Source organism: Callionymus lyra, chromosome 19 (genome assembly GCF_982586985.1).
Source record: "Callionymus lyra chromosome 19, fCalLyr1.hap1.1, whole genome shotgun sequence".
Classification (NCBI taxonomy): Eukaryota; Metazoa; Chordata; class Actinopteri; order Syngnathiformes; family Callionymidae; genus Callionymus; species Callionymus lyra.
Window position 1 is genome coordinate 13,054,847 of NC_141836.1, and position 27,291 is coordinate 13,082,137.

At 39.6% G+C, this 27,291-nt stretch overlaps 2 protein-coding genes across 5 annotated transcripts; both read left to right on the forward strand.

Moving 5' to 3' along the window:
* Positions 1-990: 990 nt before the first annotated feature.
* Positions 991-15,054, forward strand: usp19 (ubiquitin specific peptidase 19). 4 transcript variants are annotated; one of them, XM_087780973.1, is made up of 26 exons: positions 991-1,288; positions 2,551-2,911; positions 3,575-3,703; positions 4,185-4,321; positions 5,093-5,617; positions 5,706-6,096; positions 6,187-6,343; positions 6,422-6,493; positions 6,887-7,002; positions 7,796-8,025; positions 8,107-8,299; positions 8,423-8,556; positions 8,632-8,790; positions 8,872-8,982; positions 9,058-9,168; positions 9,245-9,346; positions 9,417-9,557; positions 9,648-9,766; positions 10,312-10,455; positions 10,637-10,992; positions 11,076-11,183; positions 11,288-11,504; positions 11,579-11,731; positions 11,807-11,973; positions 12,048-12,223; positions 14,172-15,054. In XM_087780973.1, the coding sequence occupies exons 2-26, from the start codon at positions 2,716-2,718 to the stop codon at positions 14,310-14,312; spliced, it is 4,485 nt and encodes a 1,494-aa protein (XP_087637099.1). In that variant the 5' UTR covers positions 991-1,288; positions 2,551-2,715; the 3' UTR covers positions 14,313-15,054. The 4 variants fall into 4 exon arrangements, with proteins under 4 accessions (XP_087637099.1, XP_087637100.1, XP_087637097.1 ...); XM_087780974.1 differs by having other exon boundaries at positions 7,802-8,025; XM_087780971.1 differs by lacking the exon at positions 14,172-15,054 and adding an exon at positions 13,224-14,156.
* A 6,043-nt stretch (positions 15,055-21,097) lies between these two features.
* LOC148059572 (uncharacterized) lies at positions 21,098-24,145 on the forward strand. Its single transcript, XM_087781353.1, has 6 exons — positions 21,098-21,442; positions 22,237-22,409; positions 22,467-22,685; positions 22,751-22,914; positions 23,001-23,127; positions 23,629-24,145. Exons 1-6 carry the CDS (start codon positions 21,304-21,306, stop codon positions 23,797-23,799), a joined length of 993 nt encoding a protein of 330 aa, XP_087637479.1. The 5' UTR covers positions 21,098-21,303; the 3' UTR covers positions 23,800-24,145.
* Positions 24,146-27,291: the final 3,146 nt, after the last annotated feature.

Sequence of the window (27,291 nt, forward strand, 5' to 3'; positions counted from 1 at the left end):
TCAAGTAAATCATTGTGGGAAAATACGCCAAAAAAATGGCTTGTTTTTCTTCAGTTAGTTGTTGATTTGAATGTGTGGTTCAAACTGTTCATTTTTTTAATAGCACGAGGAATTAATGAGTCCCTGAGTCAATTAGTGTTGCATCTTGGGAGAAGCATTCGTGCTCCATCTGCTCCTCTGCTCACTGATAGATAGATAGATAGATAGATAGATAGATAGATAGATAGATAGATAGATAGATAGATAGATAGATAGATAGATAGATAGATAGATAGATAGATAGATAGATAGATAGATAGATAGATAGATAGATAGATAGATAGATAGATAGATAGGATAGGATAAGAATAGATAGATAGAGAGAGGCCAGTGCGCATGCCTGAGGGCGCCAGTGCGCATGCTCGTGTGAATACTGTACTTGTGTTAATGCTGTACTGACAGGATTGCTCTGGTGTACGATGTCTCTTTGCTATTTTTGGTATCCAGGAATGGTGCTACTTTCACGAGTCCTTAATGTACCCCATGATCCAGAAACTTCAAATTCATTTCCTGATGACATTTGACTGAAAAAAAAAGAAGCGTTAATATTTTTAGTATGTAATTTGATGATAAACATAAATACGACTTTAATGAGGCACATTAAAGAACATGGTTCTTTTTTACATGTACTTTAAAAAAAAACAGACTAGTTCCTACTATATAACTATAAAGGCGTTTTTTTTAAATGTCAGAAATAAACAGAATATTTATTTTTGAAGTCATTTGACAGATAATGTTGTGCAGATGAACCATAAAGCTCCGGATCCTCAGAAAATAAATATTTTTTACTGGTTTCACTGGTGAGGATTTAAGCAAATTATAATTGAAAGAAAGTAAAATAAAAGCTGCTTTAATGTCTTTTCTAAACGCCTGAGATCTCGCGAGAGCAGACGGCGCGTTCACGAGCATGTGACGTGAGCGCCTCGTCCAGGAAGTGCTGGTCTCACTTCAGGTCACGGTGAGCGTGTTGATGTTCTCAACAGACCGCCGTTCAGCGTCTCCGGCCCGATGACACGACCAGACTGAACCCGGTTCCGTCTGCTCTGCTGCATTTCAGCCGCTTGACGCGATTTGTAACCGAACCACGAAAATGGGTCCCGGTTAAAAAAAAAAAGGAGGGAATATTCTGGAAACGCTAGTGTTTTGCGGCCTTCGGTCGTGAAGGAGCCGAGCAGCCGGCGACGGGAGGATCCTGAGAACCATTGTGTTGCGAGGAGACTAAACCCGGTTATCGTGCGATTGAATCCTAGTAAGTCACCCTCGTTAACTCCATTTTTAACTGGGTATTATTAACTAGAATAAACGAGGAATGCCGTGAGATGTCATTCAATGTTGTTTGGGGGAAAAGAAGTAGCGTATTAGCGTTAGCTTAAATGCTACTAATGACATTAGCTTCTGGTATACGAGGGAAATTGAAAGTGCGTTTTATTTAAAAGTATGAGGGATAACGGCTGAAATAAACTAAATGAAACCGGTGTTTACATTTGGCATTTATTTACGTGTTTGTTTTTCTGCTCCCAACAAAATACGGAACTATTATAGTAGGTCGAAGAACTCGTTCCTCAAACGATAAATCATATTTAAAGTGAATACGTCCAATATAACTAAATGCAAAAACAAACGAATAATTTAAAACTAACAATTTGGAGAGAAGAACACTATTCGTCATCTTCATAATCCTACTTGTATATAGTATTTCAATTTTATTTATCAATAGACTTTATTAAGGAGATCTCCGTCGGGAAATTGCGTTTCCAGTTCACAGAAGACGATAGTTTCATAAGAACACAGGGCAAATACAAAGGAAAAAGTGCAAGGTAATGACAAAGTGCAAATATAACTAAATAATAATACGTCTCCCCTTTAGGTTCTTTAACTATTGCATGTGTTCAGGGATAAGGTGTACTCTTCTACATGTATTTATAAAAAGATTGATTTTATTTAGTTTGTCATATAGGATTATGTTTCTATTTCCTTGGCTGATGACAGTTTTTGCCTTTTGTTTTATATGAAAATTATTATAGTTACCTGTACTTGAAAAAAACATATTTGTATAGTTGCATAGACTTTGTAGTTGTTGGTTATCCATGGATAGTAAGCGCAAGCTGCAGCGGAGACGAACCTGCCTGTTCTTTTCATGTTTTTCATCTAACCCAGCTTTACAAATTAAGCTAAGTAAGTAGTCGTATTTGTAAAGCCTCTTCTAGACCAGGGTCACAAAGCGCTTAATCAATCAAAATCAATACACAGTTAAAAATAGTTCAAAACTTTAGAAGGCCAAGACGTAAGAAAAACACACTTATGCATAATGTAACTGTTAGTTTAATCAAAATATAGATATAGATATCATAGAAAATATAGTGTAACTGGATATTGTGCAGTTATCCTGGAAGACAGAAAGCAAGAGTACACATTTATTAAAATATAAATTGAATTTGATTATGTTCTGCTGTGTGTCATCATTGCTTATCAAGTATCGTCCGTATTAATTATGTATTTTTCCTTATTCAGGTTCCCCTTCCCAACGCCCCTTCCCTATTCTGTTCTGGGAAAGTACAGACAAGTATCATCGCCAAGATAGCCGGGCCAGGCAGGAAGAGGCACACCTCATATCCAGACCCCAGCAGCGGCAGCGATTCAGGGGACGGGCGGCCTGTCAGCAACAAGTTTCTGAAAATGGCCAGTGGTGGTGGTGGTAGTAGTGGGGCGGTCGGTCGGCGTGGTGGAGGGGCTCAGCACCAGCAAAGAGGAGGCGAGCTTCCCTCGAGCGGGAGTAAGAAGAAGCAGAAGGACCGGGCCAACCAGGAAAGTAGAGATGCCAAGAGGGCGGCAACTTCTGCCACTCATGAAGTTGTTCCGGAAGTTAAGAAAGGTAAACAATGTTATCTTTAGACTTTATACAAGTGTGATTCATTTTTAATATTACCATCCCTATTTCGAATTTCTCCTCCCATAAATATGTATCATAATGAATTATGAGTCACCTGGTCACGGTTTTAATTACTTAATTACTTAAAGACTGAGTAACTGATATTAAGCTTTTGTCGTTTAAAGCAGAGGAGCATGTGTTTAGTCAGCAGTAGAATAACGTGCTTTGAAAACCTTCAATTTACTAGCAGGTGGTAGAGGACGACTGTAGTTTCAGTTTAGCTGTTTATGGAGCACATAATTACAAATGGCTTAAATGTTGACTGTAAATATCTATTGACTTCTTGTTGTATATCTACTGTACTCACTTTATACAACTACAAAGAGTAAACATGGACTCACATTAATTGTTATCTTTACACCTTATTGTCACCTGTCTAGACGAGGATCCTTGTCACTCTGGTCAATAAACAAAAGAAACGCATCTCTTACTCCTAGATGTCAAAACTCTAGATTTTTTTTCTAATTAATGTCATTAAAGCTTTGTTGAATTATCTTATTTCTGTTCCATTCTTTCTAGAAAAATCTCCAAATAAAATACCCTGTTTTGTATTTTCCGATGCATTGTGTTCTCATTTCTTCCCATGTCCTTGTATCTGTTTTTTAGATGCATTTTTGGACTGGAAGCAGAATGCCAACGATGTGATTGTACGTCTACGCTGTGGGGATGGAGTGAACGGTGTTGAGGATGTTGCCACCACCTTCACCGATACACACTGTCATGTGTGCTTTCCAGGTAAACTAAGCTAGTTTGGCTTGATTTGAGTCTGGATTTTAAAAAAATCATTCAAGGGAATTTTGTTTGTTTAAGGTTTTTTTAGTTTCCATATTTCATCTTTAACAGCAGAATCAGTGCACAAATGCTCCTACCCAGGTGCAAAACAAATAGACTCAGGGACTCATTCATATGTTCTTTGTCTTTATCCTTAGACTTAGATTGAGTCATCTTGTTCTTTCTCTTTATGGTCTTCTTCTTATTTTATTTTTTATTTATTATTTTTTATTGTTTATGAACAATTGCTGGCTATTGGGAAAAAAACAATTTCATCAATAAAGTTTTACCTTACCTTACCTTAACCATTTTGCCATACGAGCCTATGGCTACTGTTTAAACATGTAGCATAAACGTGAATATATATATACACACTTATGCAGAACTGTTATCTGTTTTACTTAATCTTGTATGACAGCGAAAACTCTTTGTTTTGCTTTTTTAGATGGACGCGAGTGGAGCTGTCGACTTCAGGAAGAAATTGAGGCTTCATTTAGTCGAGTCCAGTACAAAGAGAAGGGTGGCGTCTTGCTGCTGGTCATGAACAAAAAGATACCCTTTCATAACTGGCCATCACTCAAGGTAAATCATTTAGTGTTTGCTTTATACACTCAAGCCGAATTCCTGAAGTTCACCATGTGTAGTACTTGATAAACCTTGTCTTCTTTAAAAGCCTTAAATGTATTATCGTCCCATTATTATTTTCATGATGCCTTGAACCCAAGACATTTAATACAAAAGCAGAGATTATATTAAAGGTGACTGTTTCTAAAAGATGTAAAATGTAAATTTTTTTGTAGCTACGAATCAGAAATTGTACTAAATATATTTTGCCAATAACCTGATCCAATATAGTTTGAATGTACATCATAATTTAAGTGTTTTTATTTCCCCTTTTTAACAACCATGGCTAAAGAATTTGTCAAACGCATAATAAAATAAACCACAAGGAAGGTTATATGTGACACACTAATCTGTGATTGGATTATAAATCTAGTTTGATTTGTCTGGATCGGTTCTCAATGTTGCAAAACGACATTGCATTTGGCTCTCGCTGATGATTGAATAATCATTACTGCACTCACGGTTTTACAATCCTGCTCTAGAGACTTTCTTGTGGCTTCACGCCAGCCCGCTTATTATAATGAAGCAAATATTAGTAAAACCAACAATTGTAATGTAATAACAGATCATTATTACTTTATAATTCAGTTCTTTATTTTGACAGTTACTTTTAATATAATCTCTGCTTTTGTGAGATTACAAAATGTATTACATTTTTCGTATCATCTGTGTCCTTCTTCCCACTCTATTCCTCACTGCATATCTAAGTTACATAATTCTTCTCTTCAGTCCACCAAGAAAGAGAAGGAGTTGCTATCGGCTGACACCAAAAATGAGACGGAGCCGATGCCAGAGTCTTCGGGAAATCTCAAACTCTCCTCCTCGCAGCCTCAAGTTTCCTCCGTGCAGAGCGACACCAGACGCACCAGCAGTAAAATGGACCGCGGCGCCAAGCGGAACGCAAAAAACAAACCGGCAAGTGACAAGACCACTATGGACTCTGTAGAGGCGAGAGGTGTGGAACGCACAACCGCACCCAGCAAGTCTGTCACCGTTGCTAAATGCGACAAGTCTCAGGAAACAAGTGCCAAGTGCATCTTAGCACAACAGCCTAAAAACTCCAAGGCGTCTGCTGGACCCGAGGAAAACAACGCACGCACTTTCAAGTCCTCAACGGCCAACAGTGAAACTCCAGATCAGTTCCCTGCCACTCAAAGCTCACAGACCCAACCTAAGGATCGAGACAACAAAGCGAAAAGAGCGGACGAGCCCGGGCGTAACCGCAGAGTCTCGAAACATATCAACAAACCTCAGGTGAGATGTTGTCCTGTTTTAATATGATTGATCAGTTTACATCATGAGATGTTGAGCAAGTTCTAACTCTACTTGTTTTGTCATGAAGGAAGAAGAATGCAAAATAAAGTGTCAAGACACAGAGGACAAGTCTACAGAGCACACGCATAGAAGTAACGGCAACGCAGCGGAAGCTATATGCACTAAAACGATTCTGAAACAAGTAGACGTGAGCCACCAAGTCGAGCCTTCTGGTCCGGAGAGACTCGTAGAGACCGACTCTGTGCCGGACAAATCGACCGTTGACCCAGAGTTGGAGGAGGAGACCATCTTCTCCCAGGAGTGCAAATCAAAAGAGCAGGAACTGTTGCCAACTGTACATATCGCTGCCAAACCGCAACCGTCTCCTATGCAAGCTACAAGTCTGGTGAGCCGTGACGGAGAGGAAAAGCAGGACCAGTCGAAAGAGGAGCCTCATCTGGAGCCGAATCCTCCGGAAGGTGAGTTGTAGCCGTTTACAATGCTTATAAATTAAATGTTTTTTTTAACTTGCCTTAAACATTATTTCCTTGTTATGAATGCGTGTGCAGTCCGAGAACCTATGGTCAACTTGCAGTTTGTCAAAAATGAGTCGTACGAGAAGGGCAACGACCTGATGGTTGTAAACGTCTACATCAAGGGCATCTGCAGGGACACGACCAGTGTCATCTTCAGGGAACAGGACTTCACACTTATCTTCCAGACAAGGTACCTCATAAATCCCCTCTTGTCCTCTTTATCATGGCTTTATCGTCTAGAGTTCAATGTCGTGACTTTTCCTTTCAGTGATTCCAACTTTCTACGGCTTCACTCGGGCTGTTCATCCAACACGTTGTTCAAATGGCAGGTGAAACTCAGGTGAGAATTTCAAGACATCTTTAGAGTTTTTGCTACTGCGATCCAGACAAATCAAAGTAGATGAATGGACCAGTCATTGAGAAGATGTTACAATCTACAACTCAATCAATCCATCTTAAACATCAGTTCCTCCTGAGCTGTCTTTTTGACTTTATTATCGCGTAAAACCATGGTGGGAAGTGTTCGAAACACAGCTGAGCAAGAAGATGTAAACGAAATTAGACGCCAATATGCCAAGGGTATGCAATATAATCGGGGCTTCTAACCATCATGTAACCGGAAACTTTATTGATGTCTTTCTATTGCATTCTCTCTATATAAACACTAGAGGGTTCCATGAAAATGTCTTGGGGGTCCCCGAAAACTTAAAAAAAAAACTTCTTTTTGTTCCAGGAACCTTATCCAGCCAGAGCAGTGCAGCTATTCCTTCACCCCGTGCCGACTGGACATCACCCTCAGGAAGAGACTGAGTCAGCGGTGGGGGGGACTGGAGGCTCCCGCCACACAAGGTCTGCTGCCGAGCTTCCATTACATACAATCTTACCAGATCCTACCAAGTAAAAATGAAAAGTTAAAATGTTAATCTGGTAAAATGATACGTTTCATGATACAGAGACAACTATAGTATGTATTGTGATACTGTAGTAACAAGGATATATGGTTTTTTGATCTGAGTACTTGAGTCTGGTGTTGCAGAATTTACAGACCACATGACTCTTGATTGATTTAAAACTACATTATGTCCAAACCGTTAAAGCTGCTGGATTTGTACTGTATCCTCTCGTCCTCGGTCACGCAGGATTTTATTGTTCCTTTAGCTGCAGAGAACGTAATGACTGCTGCCAGTTAGCAGCTGAAAGTTTGATTGCAACACAAAAGTTAAAAACATTGTGAATATTTTCACATGAATTATAAATAAAAAAGAATTGTTGAATTTTGCACATTTTTTATTGTAATGCCAAACATTAAAGATCTATGATAGAAATAACACCGTATTGTATCCATATATAAGTAAGTAAGTTATTTGTATTTATACAGCGCTTTTCCAGACCAAGGTCACAAAGCGCTTAAAGAAACAAAACAAAATTCAATAAAATATATACTTTAAAGGGCAAGATGATACTGATAACAACACAGGAGTTCCATCACTTTATTGTTTTCTGGGGGCTTTCAAATCACATCGCGATATTATGTTGTATAGATGTTCTAACACACTCTTGATGAATCTGCTTTGTCCTGTGGGCCGACTGACCAGACCAACTTTGCTTTTCTAACCACAATTCTCGTGGTCATTTGGTTAAGGTGCAGTGGGGGGTGCAAAAGTTGCTGTACCTTCCAGTCCTGCATGCATGGACAAGAGCCAGCCAGGCAGCAGCCAACACAGCCTGCCTGCCAAAGAAGAACCTCCCAGGGTTGGCGAGGAGAAACCAAAGACCAGTAAGACTTCACCCAGAGTGGACGACGGCGGTCTGGAGACGGTAGCCCCACGCTCCGTGTCAGAGCACCTCGCAATCACCAAATCTGAGTCCACTGTAAGTTTATCTCGTTTGTTTGATTAAAAAAAACGCAGTTAATCGTGAAGTTCTTGTATAACGTTGTCTCTTCTACATCAGTCAAAGCCAACCTGCATGGTTCCCCCCATGACTCATGCGCCTCCACCAATCAGTGAGCGCTACGATGAAGAGGAAGAGAAGAAGGTCTGCCTGCCTGGATTCACCGGATTGGTCAACCTGGGCAACACTTGCTTCATGAACAGTGTCATCCAATCGTTGTCCAACACCAGAGAACTGCGGGATTATTTCCACGGTAACTAGTGACTTTTATACCAATAGAAATCACGTTATTTTCCTAATGTATTGATGTATGTTTTCAAGTCAAATCCCCATTTGTTTATTTTTTGCATTGTTTGTCATTGCTGTCCTCTTGTAGATCGCGGATTTGAGTCTGAGATCAACTGCAATAATCCACTCGGGACTGGAGGAAGGTTAGCGATTGGCTTCGCCGTGTTGCTGCGTGCTCTATGGAAGGGAACGCATCATGCTTTCCAGCCTTCTAAGCTCAAAGTACGAATGCATTTCATTGACTAATGTTTCGCCGTCGGAAACGGAACATAATTGTTGATCATTTTGTGCCTGTAGGCGATTGTGGCGAGCAAGGCCAGTCAGTTCACAGGCTACGCTCAGCATGACGCTCAGGAGTTCATGGCTTTCTTGCTGGACGGGCTGCACGAGGACCTGAATCGTATTCAGAACAAGCCGTACACGGAGACGGTTGACTCCGATGGTCGTCTTGATGAGGTCAGTGGGTTTTGTTTATACTTTTGTGGTTGATTTAGACTTTCTTTCCATCAGTTCACTCATTAGTTTCCGTGTGTGCAGGTGGTGGCGGAAGAGGCTTGGCAGAGACACAAGATGAGAAATGACTCCTTTATTGTCGACCTCTTTCAAGGCCAATTCAAGTCTAAACTCGTGTGTCCGACCTGCTCAAAGGTGAAATTTTCTTTGATCAGACATCTGTAGAAGCGTTGAGCCGTGATTTATCTTTTCTTCGTTTATTCATTCTAGGTTTCCATCACCTTTGACCCCTTCCTCTACCTGCCCGTACCTCTCCCTCAGAAGCAAAGGGTGCTTTCTGTGTTCTACTTTGCAAAAGAGCCGCATAAGAAACCCATCAAGGTAAGAATTGAGAATTCAAAATGATGCTTTGACACGACTGACATGTTGGTCTTTTCTCTTTTTTTGTCACTAATAGTTTTTCGTGAGCGTGAGCAAGGAGAACTCCTGTACTGCTGAAGTGCTTGAATCCATCTCCAGGAGTGTGAGGGTCAAACCGGAAAACCTCAGACTTGCAGAGGTCAGCTATATCACCTTTTCTCATATCACAATATTCTCTAGATAGAAACTGACGACCTTTCATTTTTAAGGTTGGCAAGAACCGATTCCAGCGCATGTTCCTGCCCTCGCAGTCCCTGGACACGGTCTCTGCATCCGACATGTTGTTGTGTTTCGAGGTTCTTTCCAAGGACCTCGCAAAGGAGCGCGTCTTGGTGCTACGAGTGCAGCAGGTTGTACAGATAATTGCTTAATAAGCTAATAATTTAGCACTTTGGAAAAGAACGTTTGTTTAAAGTTTGTTTTGTCTTTTCTCTTCACAGAAGCTTCAAGTTCCCAATATTCCCATCTCCAAGTGTGCCTCGTGCCTGAAGCCGTCTCTGTCTGAAGACGACAAGCTGCGGCGATGCACCCGATGCTACAGAGTGGGATACTGCAACCAGTGAGTCATTCACGATTGACGTGAAGTCAGGATGTGTACAGGAGGAGACTATTAAGTTTTCAAGATCTGGAGTTTGATTTCATTTTATTATTTGTGGTCTTGATGTTTATTATTTAACGAGGTACTGCATGTTCGAATGCATCGTAGCAAGCTGCAGTCACAACCACAGAACTTGGTGGAAGGCACTATTTACCGCACCTACACACTAGCCGATAGTTTGCTACAACAAAATTGATCGACAATTGTAATTGGTTGGCTCGGTTTCTGCAATGGTTGTTGAGAAGGTTGGCACCTCATAAGCAACATGAGTTGAGTTCGCAAGTTCAAATAAATTGTGTCAAATCAACAGTAAAAAATATTAAATGGTCACTACTTTGTAGATTTTGTTTAATGCTTGGGCAGGGGTTCAGAAAATGACCCCCCACAATAATTTGTGTTTAATCAGGCAATGACCCGGTGTCTTTCCATCCTGACATCAATGTGGTCGACTGAGCATTATTATCCCTATTTTTTGTCTCACTGTTTTCCTCTTTTCTTCTTGACAGGATTTGCCAGAAGGGCCACTGGCCCAATCACAAGAATCTGTGTCGACCTAATACAGAGAATGTGGGTCTGCCGTTCTTGATCAGCGTGCCACAGTCTCGCCTTTCCTACACCCGACTCACCCAGCTGCTGGAAGATTACTCCAGGTATGACTTTATCTGAGCCTCTGCGATGACCTTTGCCTGATGCCTAAACCTGTTTCCTGGTTGTCAACAACCATTTTAACTGTTATAATAATCTTTTATTCACATGGAAATAAATGGTCACCTCTGGTGTGTTCAGGTGCTGTTATTTAAAAATGTATATTCATGATGTTTTTTTACGCAGATTCTCTATCAACGTGTTCCAGCCGCCGCTCCAGTCAGGAAGGACGTCTCCAGACACGGCACAGTCCTGCGGGGACGGGCCCCAGATACCAGCCAGTCCGTTTGAGACGTCAGTCTGCGGGGATGCAGCGGCGGGAGGAAGAGGGGACGTCGAAATGGAGAGTCAAGAGGAACTTCCCGAGCCCGGAATCCTTCACGCCGGGGACGCTCACCCCCTTTCCCCTTCCCATACTCGCCTGTCCTCCACGCGGACTACAGACTCTGGTTTCTCAGAGCTTGCGTCTTCAACCTCCAGCTCATCTCTGGACCATCATGCGGAAAAAGAGACGTCTTGTGAGAAAACGGTTCGGCCAGAAGGTGAGCCACGTATATTTATTCATTATGAAGAGAACCTGATCTCCGTTTCATTCCGACTCATGTCTTGAATTTTGACTTACTAGCTGCGATTCCGGGGTATCAACATTCAAACGGTGCAGCAGGTCATGCCAGTCAGTTCTACATCGCTCTGATTGACACCAACAACAAAGAGCAGAGGCTCGACGAGAGAGGTGAGACTTTCTTCTGGTCATTTGTTTTTAACAAAAGTATTTAAAAAGGATGTGATATTTCTATTAAAATATGATGTATTCAAATAATTGATTGTTTTTCACAGAGGACATTCTCGCCGACCTCCCTGACGACGCCACTCTTGAGCTGGTTTGGAAAAACAACGAGCGTTTAAAGGAGTACGTGCTGGTGAGCTCGAAGGAGCTGGAGTACGAAGAGGACCCGGGGTCCGTGAGCGAGACGGCGAGGGCGGGACACTTCACTCTGGAGCAGTGTCTGAACTTGTTCACCAGGCCTGAGGTCCTGGCACCAGAAGAGGCTTGGTAATAGTCTGCGAGAACTTTAAAGTCCTTAAAAAATAGATATCTTTCTAAATGTACGTGTGAACTCTTTCCAGGTACTGTCCGAAGTGTCAGCAGCACCGCGAGGCCTCAAAGCAGCTGCTCCTCTGGCGTCTTCCTAATGTCCTGATCATCCAACTCAAGCGTTTCTCCTTCAGGAGCTTCATCTGGAGAGACAAGATTAACGACATGGTGGACTTCCCAGTCAGGTAAAGATTCTACTGCCTTGTATAATTCAATCAAGTATAATTTATGTTTTGAACCGTGATGATCTCGTCCTGAAGGAATCTGGACCTGAACAAGTTTTGCATCGGACAGAAGGAGGACATGCAGCAGCCGCCGATCTACGACTTGTACGCCGTCATCAACCATTACGGCGGCATGATCGGCGGTCACTACACGGCGTACGCTCGCCTGCCGAGTGACAAAAACAGCCAGAGAAGTGACGTCGGTGAGTTTCTTTCGCTGCTGGTTTACTGACATTTTGAGACTCCCTGAACATCAGCTCCTCCCTCCGTCCTCCAGGTTGGCGCCTGTTCGACGACAGCACCGTCACGATGGTGGAGGAGAGCCAGGTCGTGACGCGCTACGCGTACGTGCTCTTTTACCGAAGACGAAACTCGCCCGTGGAACGACCGCCGCGCTTACTCAGGCCCGGCGGCGCCGAGTCACCGACGTCTCTGGGGGCGACCGCCAGCCAGGTGAGGGGATAACTTCTTAGGTTCTTCATGCAGAAAGTATCTTTACACAACATGATGGTGTCGACCAATTTTTGGCTTCATTTTCTCATAATTGAACATATTTGTACAACACATGGTTCAGTAGATTCAACTGTAAATCTCGTTGTGTTGTCTCTTGGTCAAGATGAACAACCTCAACACTGCACATGTATTCATGGAAGAGAGGTCATTGACCTTGACCCTGAGACAACACAAGGGTTAAGAATTCTTACAGTATGGAAGGTTCTCTGTAAGCATCAGGGTTTCTTTATTTTACTGTAATCGTTTGCGTGTAGGTGAATAATTTGGCCTTGGGATAGTATTTATAAATGTCCTTCAAAACTCTTCATAAGTGGCAGTTGTGACACAAACTCGCATGTTCTTTGTATGTTTGTCGTCCTTTTAAAATGAACAGAACAAAACCACATGAACCAGAATTTATTCTTCCTCTGATGTACATTTATCAAACTTGAGGCTGTGGCCCCCCAAGTTATTTATGTGGCCCTTCAAGGTAGATGAACGCTCACGTCATGGGAGGACTTTGCCTGGTGCTTTGATAAAATTAAGATATTTTGAGCCAAGAATAAAAAAAATATATATAACAATCAGGCCTTTCTTCCTGTTACAGAGATTAGGATAAATATATATTTTACCTTCACGCCCCATTGTGTGCTTGAGTTCGACGTCTTTGCTCAAAAACCGTTTTCTTCAAACTATTCTTTTGGTTTTTACTGCAGCTTAACCTCTATGACATCACTGAGGCTTGATGCACTACACACAAGAGTTATTCACAATTGTTTTTGTATTGTGTCTTTTTTTTTTAATTATTGTGTAAACCAACCACGGGTCTGTATCCCTCGTAAAAAGGAGCATCTTCTCCTGCAACAATTTTTTTTAAACTAGGATTTTGAGAACGACTTGACAGTGTTTGTTAGTCCACACCTTTTCTCCAGAAGCTTACACCGGTTTCCGCCAATCGCAGGCCTCTCTGATATGGCGGGAACTGGAGGAGGAAGAGGAGGGGCCTCGAGCCGGCCCCCAGCGACTGTTCCACTCTCGGCTGCGAAGGCGCCAAGCCTCAGAAGCGCAAAATCCCCTCCGGCGGAGGGAGAGGGCGTCCCGTTACCACGACGACGACTGCGTGCGATACTTTGTTCTGTGCACGGTCGTGGCCGCGCTGGCCGTGACCGTCAACTTCTTCTACCCGCTCTTTTACAAGTGGACCTGATTGAGGACACGTCGAAGATCCTTCACGCAATAATCAAGAGCTAAAGCTACTGTTACTACCAAGTCCTCTATGCACAATCACGGGTGTCTTGCTCAAAGGTTCTTAAAAGTGACGACACAAACGCACACACTTGTAAGAGCATGTAAATTTTAAGTTATAAGTTGATGCTCCGCTTCCTTGTCAGTCGACACTCGCAAACGACGGACATTGTTTCTTCAATCAAATCATATGAATCCTTAGATATTCTTTAAAACGATTACGATTCATCTGTGTCAGCGTTTTACTCTGAATGTATCGAAGCCATACGAAAGGAATATATTCTCAGGTGGATCTACCTCTGGATCGTAAATTATAGTTTCTTTAAGTGTTTTTCTCCTCCGGTCGCATCTTAGCCTCGTATGTGTCGTTTCTTCTTTACTTTGCAACAATGTATTTTTTTTCTTGTATGTGGAATTGTTTAGCCAAAGTTTTAATGCTTTAATAATGTATATAATGTGTCCAAGTGCGCTTGACTGTACTAGTTTTTAAAGTATTTAATTCAAAGCAATAATGTATCTGATAAAACTGCTCTATTTTTTTTTTTTTAAATAAACCATTTCCTGTAGATGTTCTTGAATTCTGTATTTCTTCATGTTTGTCGCCATCGTCGAAGGATCTGATGGCGGCTCCGTCACTCACCGTCCACGCTGCTCTATTTTACAGGCCTCTAGCCAGTCACTGTTCGGGAGCGACCTGGACTCCGAGGGACCCCCGACCCTGACCCCAGAGGCGCTTCCCGGCCTGTTGTCTCACTCCGGAGAGTGCGCCGAGTCGTCCTATAGCAACATGGAGGAGGTGGACTAGCCCGGAACCAGAAGGGTTCGGAGGAGAGTCTGTGGAACCAACACTAAAGAAAAAAAAAATACCTGGAGGTTTTACTGGCTCGGATCGGACTCATGGACACGTTTGATCGGCTCGGTGTGTAGAGAGTTGCGAACTGAGCCGCTGCCGGGTCAAGGATCCTCCACTAGGCGGCAGAGTTGAGCACCTTTTATGGACCCAGAGAACTCGAGTCAAACTCGAGTCCAAACTTGACCCGACTACATAACTGTGAGTGCGATTGGCCGCGTGTGACGTGTTTTCAACTCCTTTTTTCATTTTGTGCTCGTCGAGGTTTTGTCATTCGTTGCTAATGAAGTAACTTTTTAATTACGATCGTAGCATAAACGGCCCATTACAGGGCAGCGCCCACTTCTTTTCTTAAGGACTCGAATGCAAAGGTTGCAGGGTTTTGTTTTTTTCGTTGTGTTCCAAACTTTATTTAGCGCGTTTTCTTTTAGATATTCAAACCTGTGAATGGCTTCAGTGTGTAAAGACAAGTGCATGACCGCATGATGATACCGATGTTAACCTGCTGCTGTTCGACGACACAAATCTTTGCTCTGTTTTTTTATTATTCTCTAAGTTCGTGTGGTCGTGTCCGGCCTCTTTTTTTTTTTTTTCCCTTGATACGTTGATGCTGCATATTAAAGCTGGGTTCATTAGAACTGCTGCTGTGGATACATACAAATAATTAATATAAATAAACAGCTTCTGAGACCCACTAGTAATGTTTGTCTTGTTGGTTTTTCCTTGTGATCATACCTCCTCGTACTGGCTTGTGATTATTGGTCTAATCAGACATTTTAACATAATTAACTTTAATTAAATTTACTTAAAAACTAGGGAAGAAAATCACCTTAACGTTGGTAAAAAAAAGTCTGGGCAACACATTTTTAGAAAAATGTGTTAATGTATGGATACGTAGCTATAGAATTTGGCCACAAGATGGGGCTATTTATTTATTTAGAAAGTGTTCGCTGCACTAAGGTGGATGGACATGAAAATTCGAGAATTCTGTTAGAAATCTATTATTGGTTTAAGATTCCGAAAAACATTAAGAAAAAAAAAACTGGGACAGTAGTATATGATTGATATTTTTCTTACACTTGTATAAAACAATTTATTAAGAAGCACCTTTTTGGGCACTTAGGTCCCTTTCCCCCAAAGCAAAATGAAATACAATACATCCAGGAGATGGCAGTGTAAAAACAAGTCATTAAAAAAAAGGAAAAAAAATAAAATAATATTAAACGCGAGTATCTTGAAATACAATAAATCCAGGAGGCGGCAGCGTAAAAACAAGTCAATAAAAAGATGAAAAAAAAAAAAAAAATCATATTAAACACTAGAATCTGGAAATACAATAAATCCAGGAGACGGCAGCGTAAAAACAAGTCAATAAAAAGATTTAAAAAAAAAACAACATATTAAACACTAGAATCTGGAAATACAATAAATCCAGGAGACGGCAGCGTAAAAACAAGTCAATAAAAAGATTAAAATAAATTAATTAAACACTAGAATCTTGAAATACAGTAAATCCAGGAGACGCCAGCGTAAAAACAATTCAATAAAAAGATTAAAATTAATTAATTAAACACTAGAATCTTGAAATACAGTAAATCCAGGAGACGCCAGCGTAAAAACGTCAATAAAACGATAAGTTGTGAATTCAATGCAGAACAGGTGAGTTTTAAGGTTTGATTTGTGAAGTGTGTGGGAGTTTGATTGACAAGGAGCCAGTGAACCTCATTTTATCTCTGAAAGTTTTATAAAGAACAATGAAAAAGTATTAATTCTAAAAGTCGTCTCACTTAAAAAGACGAGACGTCTGTAAGGTTTGTCATAATTGCAGTATTATTTTTAAAGAAATAATTTGTTTTAATGATGGATAAAATAAACTTTAAAGTAACAATCTGTCCCTCACACACCTGTTCTCTATTAAGAAGCTCGTTTGTCACTTGTTACCTGTATGAGACTCACCTGTCCACACCCTTAAACAGACTCCACCCCTTCGACCTGCAGCTCCATGAAAAATTAAGATTTATAGGATTTTATCCAACCCACTTTCTACGTAATTCCCTTGTAATTCTTAATAATTATGAATTAAATCATAACATATTTCATATCATAAACACAAATATATATCTAATCTAAGACAATATTATTAAAAACTGTATTTATATTATTAAACTAATTGACTGCATGGTTGATCAACTTTAAACTACATATATACAATATCATAAAATATAGCAAGGGACTGTCAAAATTAAATACACATGATCATAGATGAAGGTCGTTTAGCACGCAGGAAGCCGTGAGGCAACTCCAGGTTTTTCAGAATAAAATAAACTTTTGAAAACAGTTCAATTAAACTTTATTAGTTATGTAATAATAATGACACCGTGATTGAAAAGGTTCATATTTCAATTCATTATCCATCTTCTTGTCAATAAAAATATATAAAAAACAAAAACATAAGTGGTCAAAGCAAATGTCTTAATGTCAAGTTTTTAATCTGCTTTTGTTACTTACTGTTTAATTTTGTAAGGTTGCCCTTTGTTCCTGCTGGTGTTCCTCCACCTGTGAAATGAGCAGCTTTTCTCTGATCATCACTTTGCTTTGGATACTTTTACCTGATTGTATTAATAACCCATGGACCGAACCTTGCCTTGGAATAAAATCTACATTTGAGTCCAGATTCTGTTCTTCCTGATACTTAAAACACTCATGTTTCTGGAAAACAAAGACCTTAATGTGGAGGACAGTGACCCAACTGTGGAACCTGAGATGATCAAACGTCATCATCTTTTACGTCCATGTTTCAGCTCCAAAGGCAACAAACAAAATGTGATCAGCTTTCAGATGATTCTGTCCTGATAAAAACCAGAACCCAAAGCTACTTAGTGAAGCGTTCTACGTTCAAAAGACGATACTTAAGGTTTTTTTTCGCATCAATGCAGAGATTTATTGAGCATATCATGCATCATCAACATTATCTTCTAGAGCATATTTTCGAAAAAAATCAACACATTTTTTGTCAATAAATAACCAAAATCACACTTTACACAAGGTATTAAAATACTAATATGAGGTTTGGTAAGTAGCTTTACTGCTGCCAAACTCTTGGTTTGATGGATAGTTTGGGGAAAGTTTGTAGACTAGGATTGGTTTGTCTCGAGGATTATCCAGGAAGTGGCTGACTCGATGTCGTAACCTTTGGCCTGGAAATGCAAAAAACAGTGTCGTAATTAGAAAAATAACGTTTTTTTTTTTTCCTATATCACTGTTGGGGTATAATTTGAGAATTTTACTTTGTCTTGCGTCATTGTGTCAAGGTACAAACATGAGGAAATACACAGAGAATGAGTACACAAGTAAATGAACACACAGTTGTTGAACACACTTGTGAAAAGAAAAGAAAAAGAGACAGAGATGTTAAAAAAAGGCAGAATCCACAAGGCTTGATAAAGTTGATTAGTTCCAGGTGTGTTACATTAAAAATCAACATTGTTTAACAAAAAAAACACACACTTGAGTTTGCAATAACACGAGTGGATACTAAAGTACTCACAAATGTATAAATATGTTGCTCATTATGATCCTTCTTTGTTAAAAAAAACAATTGTTTTATACAATATATTTTTATCTGCTATTTGACGCAATCCAGAAATAATGTTCAGGAATTAAAGGCTTGTTTTTATTTAAAAAAATAATAAACAAATGGATTCATTTAAGATCGCTTTAAATCTACTCTACGGGAGTCGCAGATAAAATGTGTATTTAAACTTTAAACAAAGAATAGAAATCAGATCTGGTTTAGAATCTCACGTTTTACTTGCAAGTGAGAGAGAAGAATACAGAGTCTACATGTCCCATATCTTGGAATTACTTCTTCTCTCCAGAATTGATTTAAAACAGTTAGAATTGTATCCAATATTAGCCCCGGAAGCTGTCGGAACATGGCACAACAAAGTTTATTCCTGTTTCAATATACTAAGATGAACCATCTATTGCATCTTTTCCACCATCTCTCTTTAGCTCACCTCGAACCGCTTAAAATCCACTTCCACGAACACGGAACCATCGAAACAAGTACCTTTTTAGCACCTGTTGTGGTTCCGAGCGAGATGAACTGATACTAAAAGGTGACGTCAAATGACGGCGAGAAGAATCACTCTAAGAAGTATGTCTGTAATTAAAGTTTTTCCTCGGACAAAGTCCAGACCTTTTTGTGTCTGGTTCTGGATGGAAGGATCCAGGAGGAGTTGGACGGAGCATCCCATAATAAAAAGGTTCACCAGGAAGTTGAAGCGACATACCATAGAATAGTCTGTTGGCATTGATATCATTGTTTCATCTTATTTTCTGCTAAAAAAAAATAGGATACGATAGCCAAGCTAGTTAGCATCAATGCTAACGCCGTGCTAACAAACGTTGCTCCGTCACAAACGATTCCTAGGTTTGGGCGTCAAAGCTCAGACAGTAGAGAAGTTAAGCTGCGGGTTCAATCCCAGCTCTAGATGAGATAGTGGTCGTTGTGTCCCTGAGCAAGGCGCTTCACCACGACTGCTCCCGATGGTTGAGCTGGCGCGCTGCGTCGCAGCCTACTCCCGTCAGTGTACGATTGTGTGAGTTGTAACTTAGTGTAAATCACCATTTAACCATTTAACCAAGTTCCTTTCTTTTTACTGTTTGTTACTGTTTCTCTCTATGTGACCTGCCTTGCAATTCTACTTATCCTTCACTAGTAACCGCTATATTCTTTTCACAACTTAGTGTTTTACTTCACTTCTCCATTTCATTTTAAATAGGCCGGAAGTCTTGTCTTTTTTTTTTTTTTTTCTAATAGTGGAACAAAATTCTCTCCACAATCAATTTTTTTAAATATATATTAGATTTTTTTTCGATCATATTTTGTTGTTGTCCTGATTGCTGTTTGTGTTCCAAATACTTTTCTTATTCCTTTAATTGCGAATCCACCAAAGTAGCCTTTCTTTTGGCCTCCATTGTTTTCTTGGGGATACTCTTATTTCAGGCATTTATGATATGCTTTTATACGTTTCTTTTAATGTTGCATTCTTCTTTACTATCTTTCATATTTATTATGATTCATCTGTTGCTTCACAATGTATTCTAAAGCTATACAGCATCATCTGTCTTTCAGGCTATTATCCTAAATATATATATATATATATATATATATATATATATATATATATATATATATATTCTAAACATAATGTTCCAATCTTGGTTTTATTCTGTGTGTCGCACCTGTTCGACTCTGTTCTAACGACTCACACCTGGAACGAGTAAATAAATCAACACACCTGGATAAAGACGCTGAAGTTCCAGTGTTGAGCATCAGACCAGCTCTGCTCTTGTGCTGTCAAACTGGTTTCCTTTTGCTTTTATTTGTGGTTTGATGGTTCCTGTTCTAGTGCTTTATCAGTTTCTGTTCTCTAGTGTTACCGTTTTGTTCTCTCGCTTCCAAATGTGTGCTCAGAATCTGTGTGTTTTATACTCTTCTTTTTGTCCTTACCGGCTGCATGTGTTTTTTTACTCTTCTTTTTGTCCTTACCGGCTGCATGTGTTTTTTTACTCTTCTTTTTGTCCTTACCGGCTGCATGTGTTTTTTTACTCTTCTTTTTGTCCTTACCGGCTGCATGTGTTTTTTTACTCTTCTTTTTGTCCTTACCGGCTGCATGTGTTCAGTATATTGTTGTGCATTCATCTGTTCCACGCGTGTGGATTTTATTTTTTAAACCGTTCATCTATGTTTAAGATGTCCTCCCTTTAGATAATTGTTCTCATTATTGTTCTGTTTGTTTGTTATTATTAAACTGATTAATTCTACTCATTTAATTACTTTTTTTCTACTATTCAAAACCATTTAATTAAAAATCTACTCCCATCTGCTTTGAAAGACAAAAAAAATGGACATTAAAGTGTATCACTTTAAGATCCATTTTAATCCCAAATGTCACGTTGAACATAAACTATTATAAAATTAAACACATTTATATTCCTCCGCCAGTAGCTTAAAAATAATTGAGAATAAAGTTTTCCACATAACATCTGATTTGTCAGCACCTGGTTCAGTCTCTATTTAAGCTTTCCTTCTAACCCTGACATTGAATTGTTTTCATATACATCAATAAAGTTCTACCTAACCTATATATAATATATATAACCATGTGTTATGTTTAATTAATTAACATTAGTTTCAGTTATGTGTACCCACTTTATTTTACTCATTGATATTTAATACTTTTGCCATATATTACATTAATGTTGCTTCATTAGATGCTAAAAACCCTATAAAGCCATGTATACACATGCTGTCATGTTCATACTAGTAATAATTACATTTAAACTTGTTATTCTTTTAAATTAAACAGCTATTTATTTACTCATACCTTCCCTTTAAGTCACCTATAATAAAGGAATTATATAATAAACAAAAATGTTAAAAGGACATTATGTTCCCATCATGATGGGATCAATCAAAATTGATTCACAGACTTTATCCATCAAATCCTCAGTTTAAAAAAAAAGATTTAATGACAAAGGCATTTGAAGTCACACCTTAACAAAAGTTCAATACCTTTGTCACGTGACACATTCCGTTGGGGTGAAGGTCACGTGCTTAGTTAGACCAGGAAGTTACTGATGCTTAGGACATTATAAGATCGAATAAGATTATTTTTGTCAATGTAAAGGTTTAAAAAGGTTCCATCAAATCGTTCAGTTAAAGTTTCGGTAACTTATTATTAATTTTTTTTTTTCCCGGATGTGACGTCATCATAAAGGAAGCGCCCGGACCGCGCACGTCGCAGATTCGGTACCTAATAACGTCAGGAAGCTTCTCGGAAGAAGACGCCTCCCGGAAATACTAACACGCTCACCGGTGTGTCATGAGTTAGAAACAAGGCTTTGAAGAGACACTTGTCGTGTCAGAGACTCTTGAATGATGCCGAAGAAACTGATCCTCCATGTGGACCTGAACAACACCATCCTGGCCTCGGATGACGCGACGGGTCAGGGGACTCTGTCCACTCTGGACGAGTTCATCTCCACCGTCACCTGGGGAAAGACCAACAAACGCGGTAAAAAAAAAAAAAAACGTTGATCGGTATCGTCACTTTAGTCTCCACTTGAATTGAATCAGCATCAAGAAAGTTACGTCATATCAATGACGTCACTCCCCTGCTTTGACTGTACAAGACTTAGTCGGTGTTATTGTCCTGAAACTAAAAAATACTGGGATTATTAAGTGGTTTTTATTAGGATAAATATTAATACTTAGGGACTCGTTGTATTGTCAACAGCAGAATAAAAATAAGCGTCTTGTAATTCTGTACCTTTTTTATAATTCTCCGCAAAAATCTTATTACTTAATAAAAAAAACGACACATTAACATATTTTATTTATAACATTAAATGTAATTATTTACTGGTAACTAAAAGTATACATATGTAGTTTATTGAGGTCTCAGCTGAATGTTGTTAGAAAATGGGGAAGTGTAGTCACATGTAAGTAGTAGTTATTTGTAAAGCGCTTTTCTAGACCAGGGTCACAAAGCGCTTAAACAATAATGATTAAAAAGAAATCCCAATAAAATAAATAGGTCAAGAAAACACAGACAAACACAAGATCACCCTCTGATCAGAACAGCACATCTTCATCGAATGAGATGTTTTTCTCTTTTGTTGTTATTTGTATATTTATGAATAATTGCTGTATTGCTGTGTCTAATTGGAAAAAACTATTTCCCGAAGGAGACCTCCTGAGGGATCAATAAAGTTCTACCTTACCTAAGAGTCTCAGAAAATCGAGGAAAAGCCTGCAAGAATAAAAGAGTCTTCTCTGTTTCTTGAAGTATGTTTATAATCTCTGCAGGGAAGTGGGAGTGGCTAAGCGAGTCTCCTTCTCTCCTTCCACCATGCGAGGGCGCTGTCAGCTATCACGCTCATTATGGGCAGGTAAACGGGTTCACCTTAAATGCTGGGAAGTGTTTCCACGGCGTCCTGGAAGAGCATCTGAAGCTTCTCCGGTGGCCCGAGGGTGTCAAGGTAGGATCAAGATGTTCTGTGACGGATGACGTGTCTCTGACCCACTCGTGGCTGCAGGGGGACAAGGACCTGTCCATCGAGGGTGAAGACGGACAACTTTACCACTGGATCTTTCCGTCGTTCTTCCAGCTCCTCAAAGATCTGGCCCAGGAGGGGCGAGAGTTCGCCGTGGTGTTTCGCACGTTTGGAGTGGACTTGCCTCAAGTCCTGAGGGCTATGTCCAGAGCCCTGGTGGACGGGGCTCACCCGCTGTTCCCGGATCTGCCCGATCTAAAGGTAGTTTTGGATGAACGGTCTGAATATCAACATTTATCTTAACTTTTATATCACTGCGTTTACAGCTGAGCGTGAACATGGATCACGGTAAAATCCGCCGCAGCAAGAAGGGAATCTTTGTGCGCCGAGGAGAGGACCGACTGTCCAGTGACGCTGACGGAGAAAGAGGATTGTACCAGTACTTCAGCTCCAGTGAGGGTCTCGGAGGATTCCAGGATGACTATAGCTGGTTCGTGCGCTCGTTGACACGCTTATGGAAACTAACATTATCCACTGAAAGTGAGTATTTGTGATCCTTTTTATCTGGCGTTCCAGGTGGGTGACATACCGCACCTCTGGAGGGAAGCCACTGTGGATCGATCCTTTTGATCAGGACGTTCAGCACATCTTCATCGACGACAACATCCGATTGAACGACCCCAATTGTGTAATGGATTCCAAGGTATAGTCGATGAGCTTGAGTTTAAAGTTCTTTTTGTTTACAGCGGTCCCTCGTCATATCGGTTCACCTTCCATGGTCTCGCATTTTAAATCATTATTTTTGCAAATAGTTCTGAATATTTATGATCGTCAAAGCTTCTACTCATTATTCATACTGTTACAAACCATTGTTTTCTATGTGTATGTCAAAAGTGGTCATCTGCAACTGTGATTGGTTGACTGGGCGGCAAAGCACTATGGCAGCTGTTTAAGTCACTGTTATTGACAGTGTTGGATTCTCATTTGCAATAGTGAGTTTAAAAGTTAATTCAATAAATGTGTTTTATTTAATAAAAAGTGAAAATAAAATGGTAAATTCATCGCTTAACCCGACAATAAATTAAAAACCACTGTACTTACAAATGCCTCCATGACCTATGCCCCCCCCCAGCTCTTTTCCATTTTATAATACGACCCATAAACATGTGTTTAGGATAAACTTCCTCAACTCTGCATCTTTCAGATCTTCTTGGAGAAGGCTGGCGCTGAGACTCGGGTCGCAAGCGTCTCTGAGCTCTACGACGTCGCCTTGATCCAGAACGACCTCCTGCAGGCCATCTCTGACCCCAACTACTTCACCAAGCGGATCCGGATCTGTGTGGAGAACTATGCAGGGAACATCCAACAGGACTGAGATGACGTCGACCACCGCTGGTCCTGAAGATCAACTGAACTTCCTGGTTTTTACTTGAGATTTGTCAGTTTCAGATTTTATTTTTAGGGAACACATTGTCCAAACAAACACTCCACTGCTTCAACCGTTCAACGTATTATATTCTAGATTTTCTGACTTGTATAAATACTTCATATGTTGTACATAGGTGAAATGAAAAGGTGTTTCAGCACTTCTAAATCTGATGTTTATAACCTTATGAAAGCTTTACTGTTACTTCAAGGCGTTTGCTGTCTGACACCACATTTTCACCGCGTATAATATGTTTACATGAAGATGAAGTGAAATAAAGAACTGGTTTATGATATTTGTGTGTGGAATTGTGTGATTGAAACAGAATGCCATCCAGCAAAGAAACGCCCAGAGTTGATGAAATGTATATCATATAAAATATTATTTATATAATCGGAATATGAAATGACATAAGATGCATCCTTTTTATTTTGCTTTATATTTAAAAACTGGTTAGGTTGGGTAGAACTTTATTGATCCCTCAGGAGGTCTCCTTCGGGAAATTGTTTTTAATACAATAAGTTGTATATAATAGGTTAATAGGTTAAAGATATTCAATATCAATCAATATTTAAAAATGATAGTGAAAACTATAAGTATCGCAAGATCAAGTGTACTTAATGTTTACAACATCTAAATGTGGTTATTGAATGAAAATAAACGATGTACACCTGTTGAAAGTCACGACCTAAATCCTAACACTAGTTCACTATCAATGGCCGACAGAGGTCGCAATTTCTCAATTAAAAGTTTATAAATTGCGGCTCATAAAAACGCTGCTTCCACGACTTACGTTTTGTTTCTCTAACTTCAGACACTATCCAGGCTTCACGTCTATGTACACATACACGCTTCAACAGCCTCTCAGCAGATGTTTTCGTCTCGGTTGAATCTTTGAAAAACACGCTGCGGAACCCATTTTAAGTCCTTCTGATTCCAATTACAGTTTGCTAACTAAAGCAAAACAAATGTCGAGACTGAGAAGAAAAGATCAGGCCAGTTAACCCACCATTACCTCGAGGTAAAAGCTTTTGGATTTTCAGCTCGTAAAACTTCCCAAAAACACAGTCGGTGGCAGATGTGTTCTTTCATGCGGCGTCGTCTGCTGCGGAAGAACTAACCAGAGATTTTTCTCTCCACCTTCAAAAAAATGGTTGTATTTCTTCATAATGAAATGAAGGTTCGAGCCTGTGGTGTGTTATTTAATTGTCCTGTGGCTTAAACAGACCGACACTGAGGTCTGTTTCCTCTTTCAATCCATTTTGTACTTTGATCAAAGCAAGCTGATGCCACCGAAGCATCATCGCCATCGTGGTTGGATGATCTGCTTCTTCATTAGACCGTCTGGTAAACCAGGAGCCGACATGTGGGAACACTTGGGGCCCCTCGTTATTCCACTTAGCCGACACCAGGACATCAATTAGCCCTAAAAAAGAAATATCTAGAAGGTGTGGAAAGGGAAACGACACATGTAGGTCGGTGAGAAGAACAAGCAGTTACACCATGTTATAGGAAATGAATGAGAGATGAGAGTTATACTTTATTAGTCCTCTTGCATCGATGGTCCACACACAAGGTGGTCCATGACGACAAAAGAGCAATAAAAAAAAAGCTCCAGGACTTCAAAAATGTACCAAATGAAGTTGTTTTTGCAAGATACACACTTCAATGAAGAAGGGTTGATGATTCAATATTTCAATTAAATATAAATATGCATTTATTTAAGGACAGAAACAGGATATTCTTAATTGAACTTGACTTGAACATAGTTGAAGATAATTTTACATCCAAGAAATGTATAATTCTGACACATTGTTGTCTCATATTCTATTTAAAAAATGGTTAAATGCTTTAAGAGAAGTCGACTTCTTGGCTCAACATCTGACATCTGGTGTTTTCCACTGTCATCAAAATCCTGACATCACGTCTGACATCATGTCTGATGTAACGGAAGGATGTATCTGTCTAATGTGAAACAGCCTGTAGGTGATCTTTACGATTGTTTGCTACATTTAGAGCGATTTCCTTTTTGTGCTTTTTAGCCGTTCATGTTAGTCACCTGACAGTCACTTGATTGACGCCTGTCGTGGACAGACTAGTTTGGTTGAGCTGGTGCAGCCTAGATCAGCAACACGGTGACTATATGGAGAACATTGATCAAAAGTGCAGTATGTTCTTCTGATGGGTGTTTGTGGACGTCTCTTCTTGATCTTACTTTTAAAGTCAGACCAGTTGAAATGCTTTGCTATTCAATCATAAGAAAAAACTAACTATCTTTTAAATATGTGCAAATTAGAATTTAACATTTTTTAATCTATTTCAATGTGAATTCAACAGTTTGTATAGTCACACAAATTCAAAATGTTCCTGTGATCAATATACAGTTAAGAGAAAAAAAATTAACTTTTCATTCATTACTTTCAATGAACACGCCTTTATTATTAAAACTTCCACCTCAGGCATAATCCCTGTTTTATTGTGACGAATCAGATTAACTTGTATTTACCAATTCATTAATATATGCATTAATATAGATAAAGTTGTTTTTACTAAATCTGGGTTTAAAGGTCTGTTATTTAATTAAATAGTGACAATAGTGAAATCTTCTTATATCCAAAACATTCCAAGTATGCTACATTTGTCATTGACCAGATAAGATAAGATAAGTTTAAAATGTTATTTTTGCATTAAAGTTGAATTTATTTCCACATGAGCGATTGCATCCACAGAAGAAGAAAATGTTGAAAAAATAAAATGAATAAAGACGCACAATATTAAAAAAATAACTAAGACTACTTGAGATCTTCTATTCTGTAACACAAAACAGATTTTCTAAGATGGATTCTGACAAGAACATTGAAAAATAAGTCACAAAAACGATTTGCCTGCTTAAGACCCGTCTGTGATGTCACTTAAAGAAATAATGTCTTTGTAATAATGACAACATACAAGTGTTACAGGGTGATTTGATTTGTTTCAGACACTTCCAGCTCAAACTATTTTATCGAATTGATTCAGCTTCACTGATATGTGTGTGTGGGGGGGTGTGTGTGTGTCAAGGTTGAGTGACACGTGTCACGGTGTGACCTCGACACACAGATGAAAGAAGAACATGATGACACAAGAGCTGATATTCCCACTTAAACACAGACTCCAGCACGTGCACAGATGAGCCTTCATGTTGCGCAGCATGTTTTAAGCCCTATTATTGTCTTCAAGTAAAGGAGGCGGTTGTCTCCACACAGTCTTCTGGGCCCAGCCCAGAACCACAGAGTCATGTTAAATCAAAAGCTTCTGAAGAACCACTAGCTACTGGTGCAAGAAAAAGAAAAAAAAAGTTGAGTTAAGTCATGATCGTGCAGGACAGTGTAGCGTCTAAGGAAGTTAACTACATGACTAGATTTGTACACACAAACACAATTTTTTATTTTTCCACTCACT

Bases quoted from the DNA above. Each gene is read 5' to 3' on its own strand.
- usp19 (XM_087780971.1), top strand. From the start codon at position 2,716: ATGGCCAGTGGTGGTGGTGGTAGTAGTGGGGCGGTCGGTCGGCGTGGT. The intron at 8,557-8,631 runs GTACGAATGCAT...TTGTGCCTGTAG, and splicing joins TCCAGCCTTCTAAGCTCAAA to GCGATTGTGGCGAGCAAGGC. The intron at 8,983-9,057 runs GTGAAATTTTCT...TATTCATTCTAG, and splicing joins TGTGTCCGACCTGCTCAAAG to GTTTCCATCACCTTTGACCC.
- LOC148059572 (XM_087781353.1), top strand. From the start codon at position 21,304: ATGATGCCGAAGAAACTGATCCTCCATGTGGACCTGAACAACACCATC. The intron at 22,410-22,466 runs GTAGGATCAAGA...TCGTGGCTGCAG, and splicing joins GGTGGCCCGAGGGTGTCAAG to GGGGACAAGGACCTGTCCAT. The intron at 22,686-22,750 runs GTAGTTTTGGAT...CTGCGTTTACAG, and splicing joins CGGATCTGCCCGATCTAAAG to CTGAGCGTGAACATGGATCA.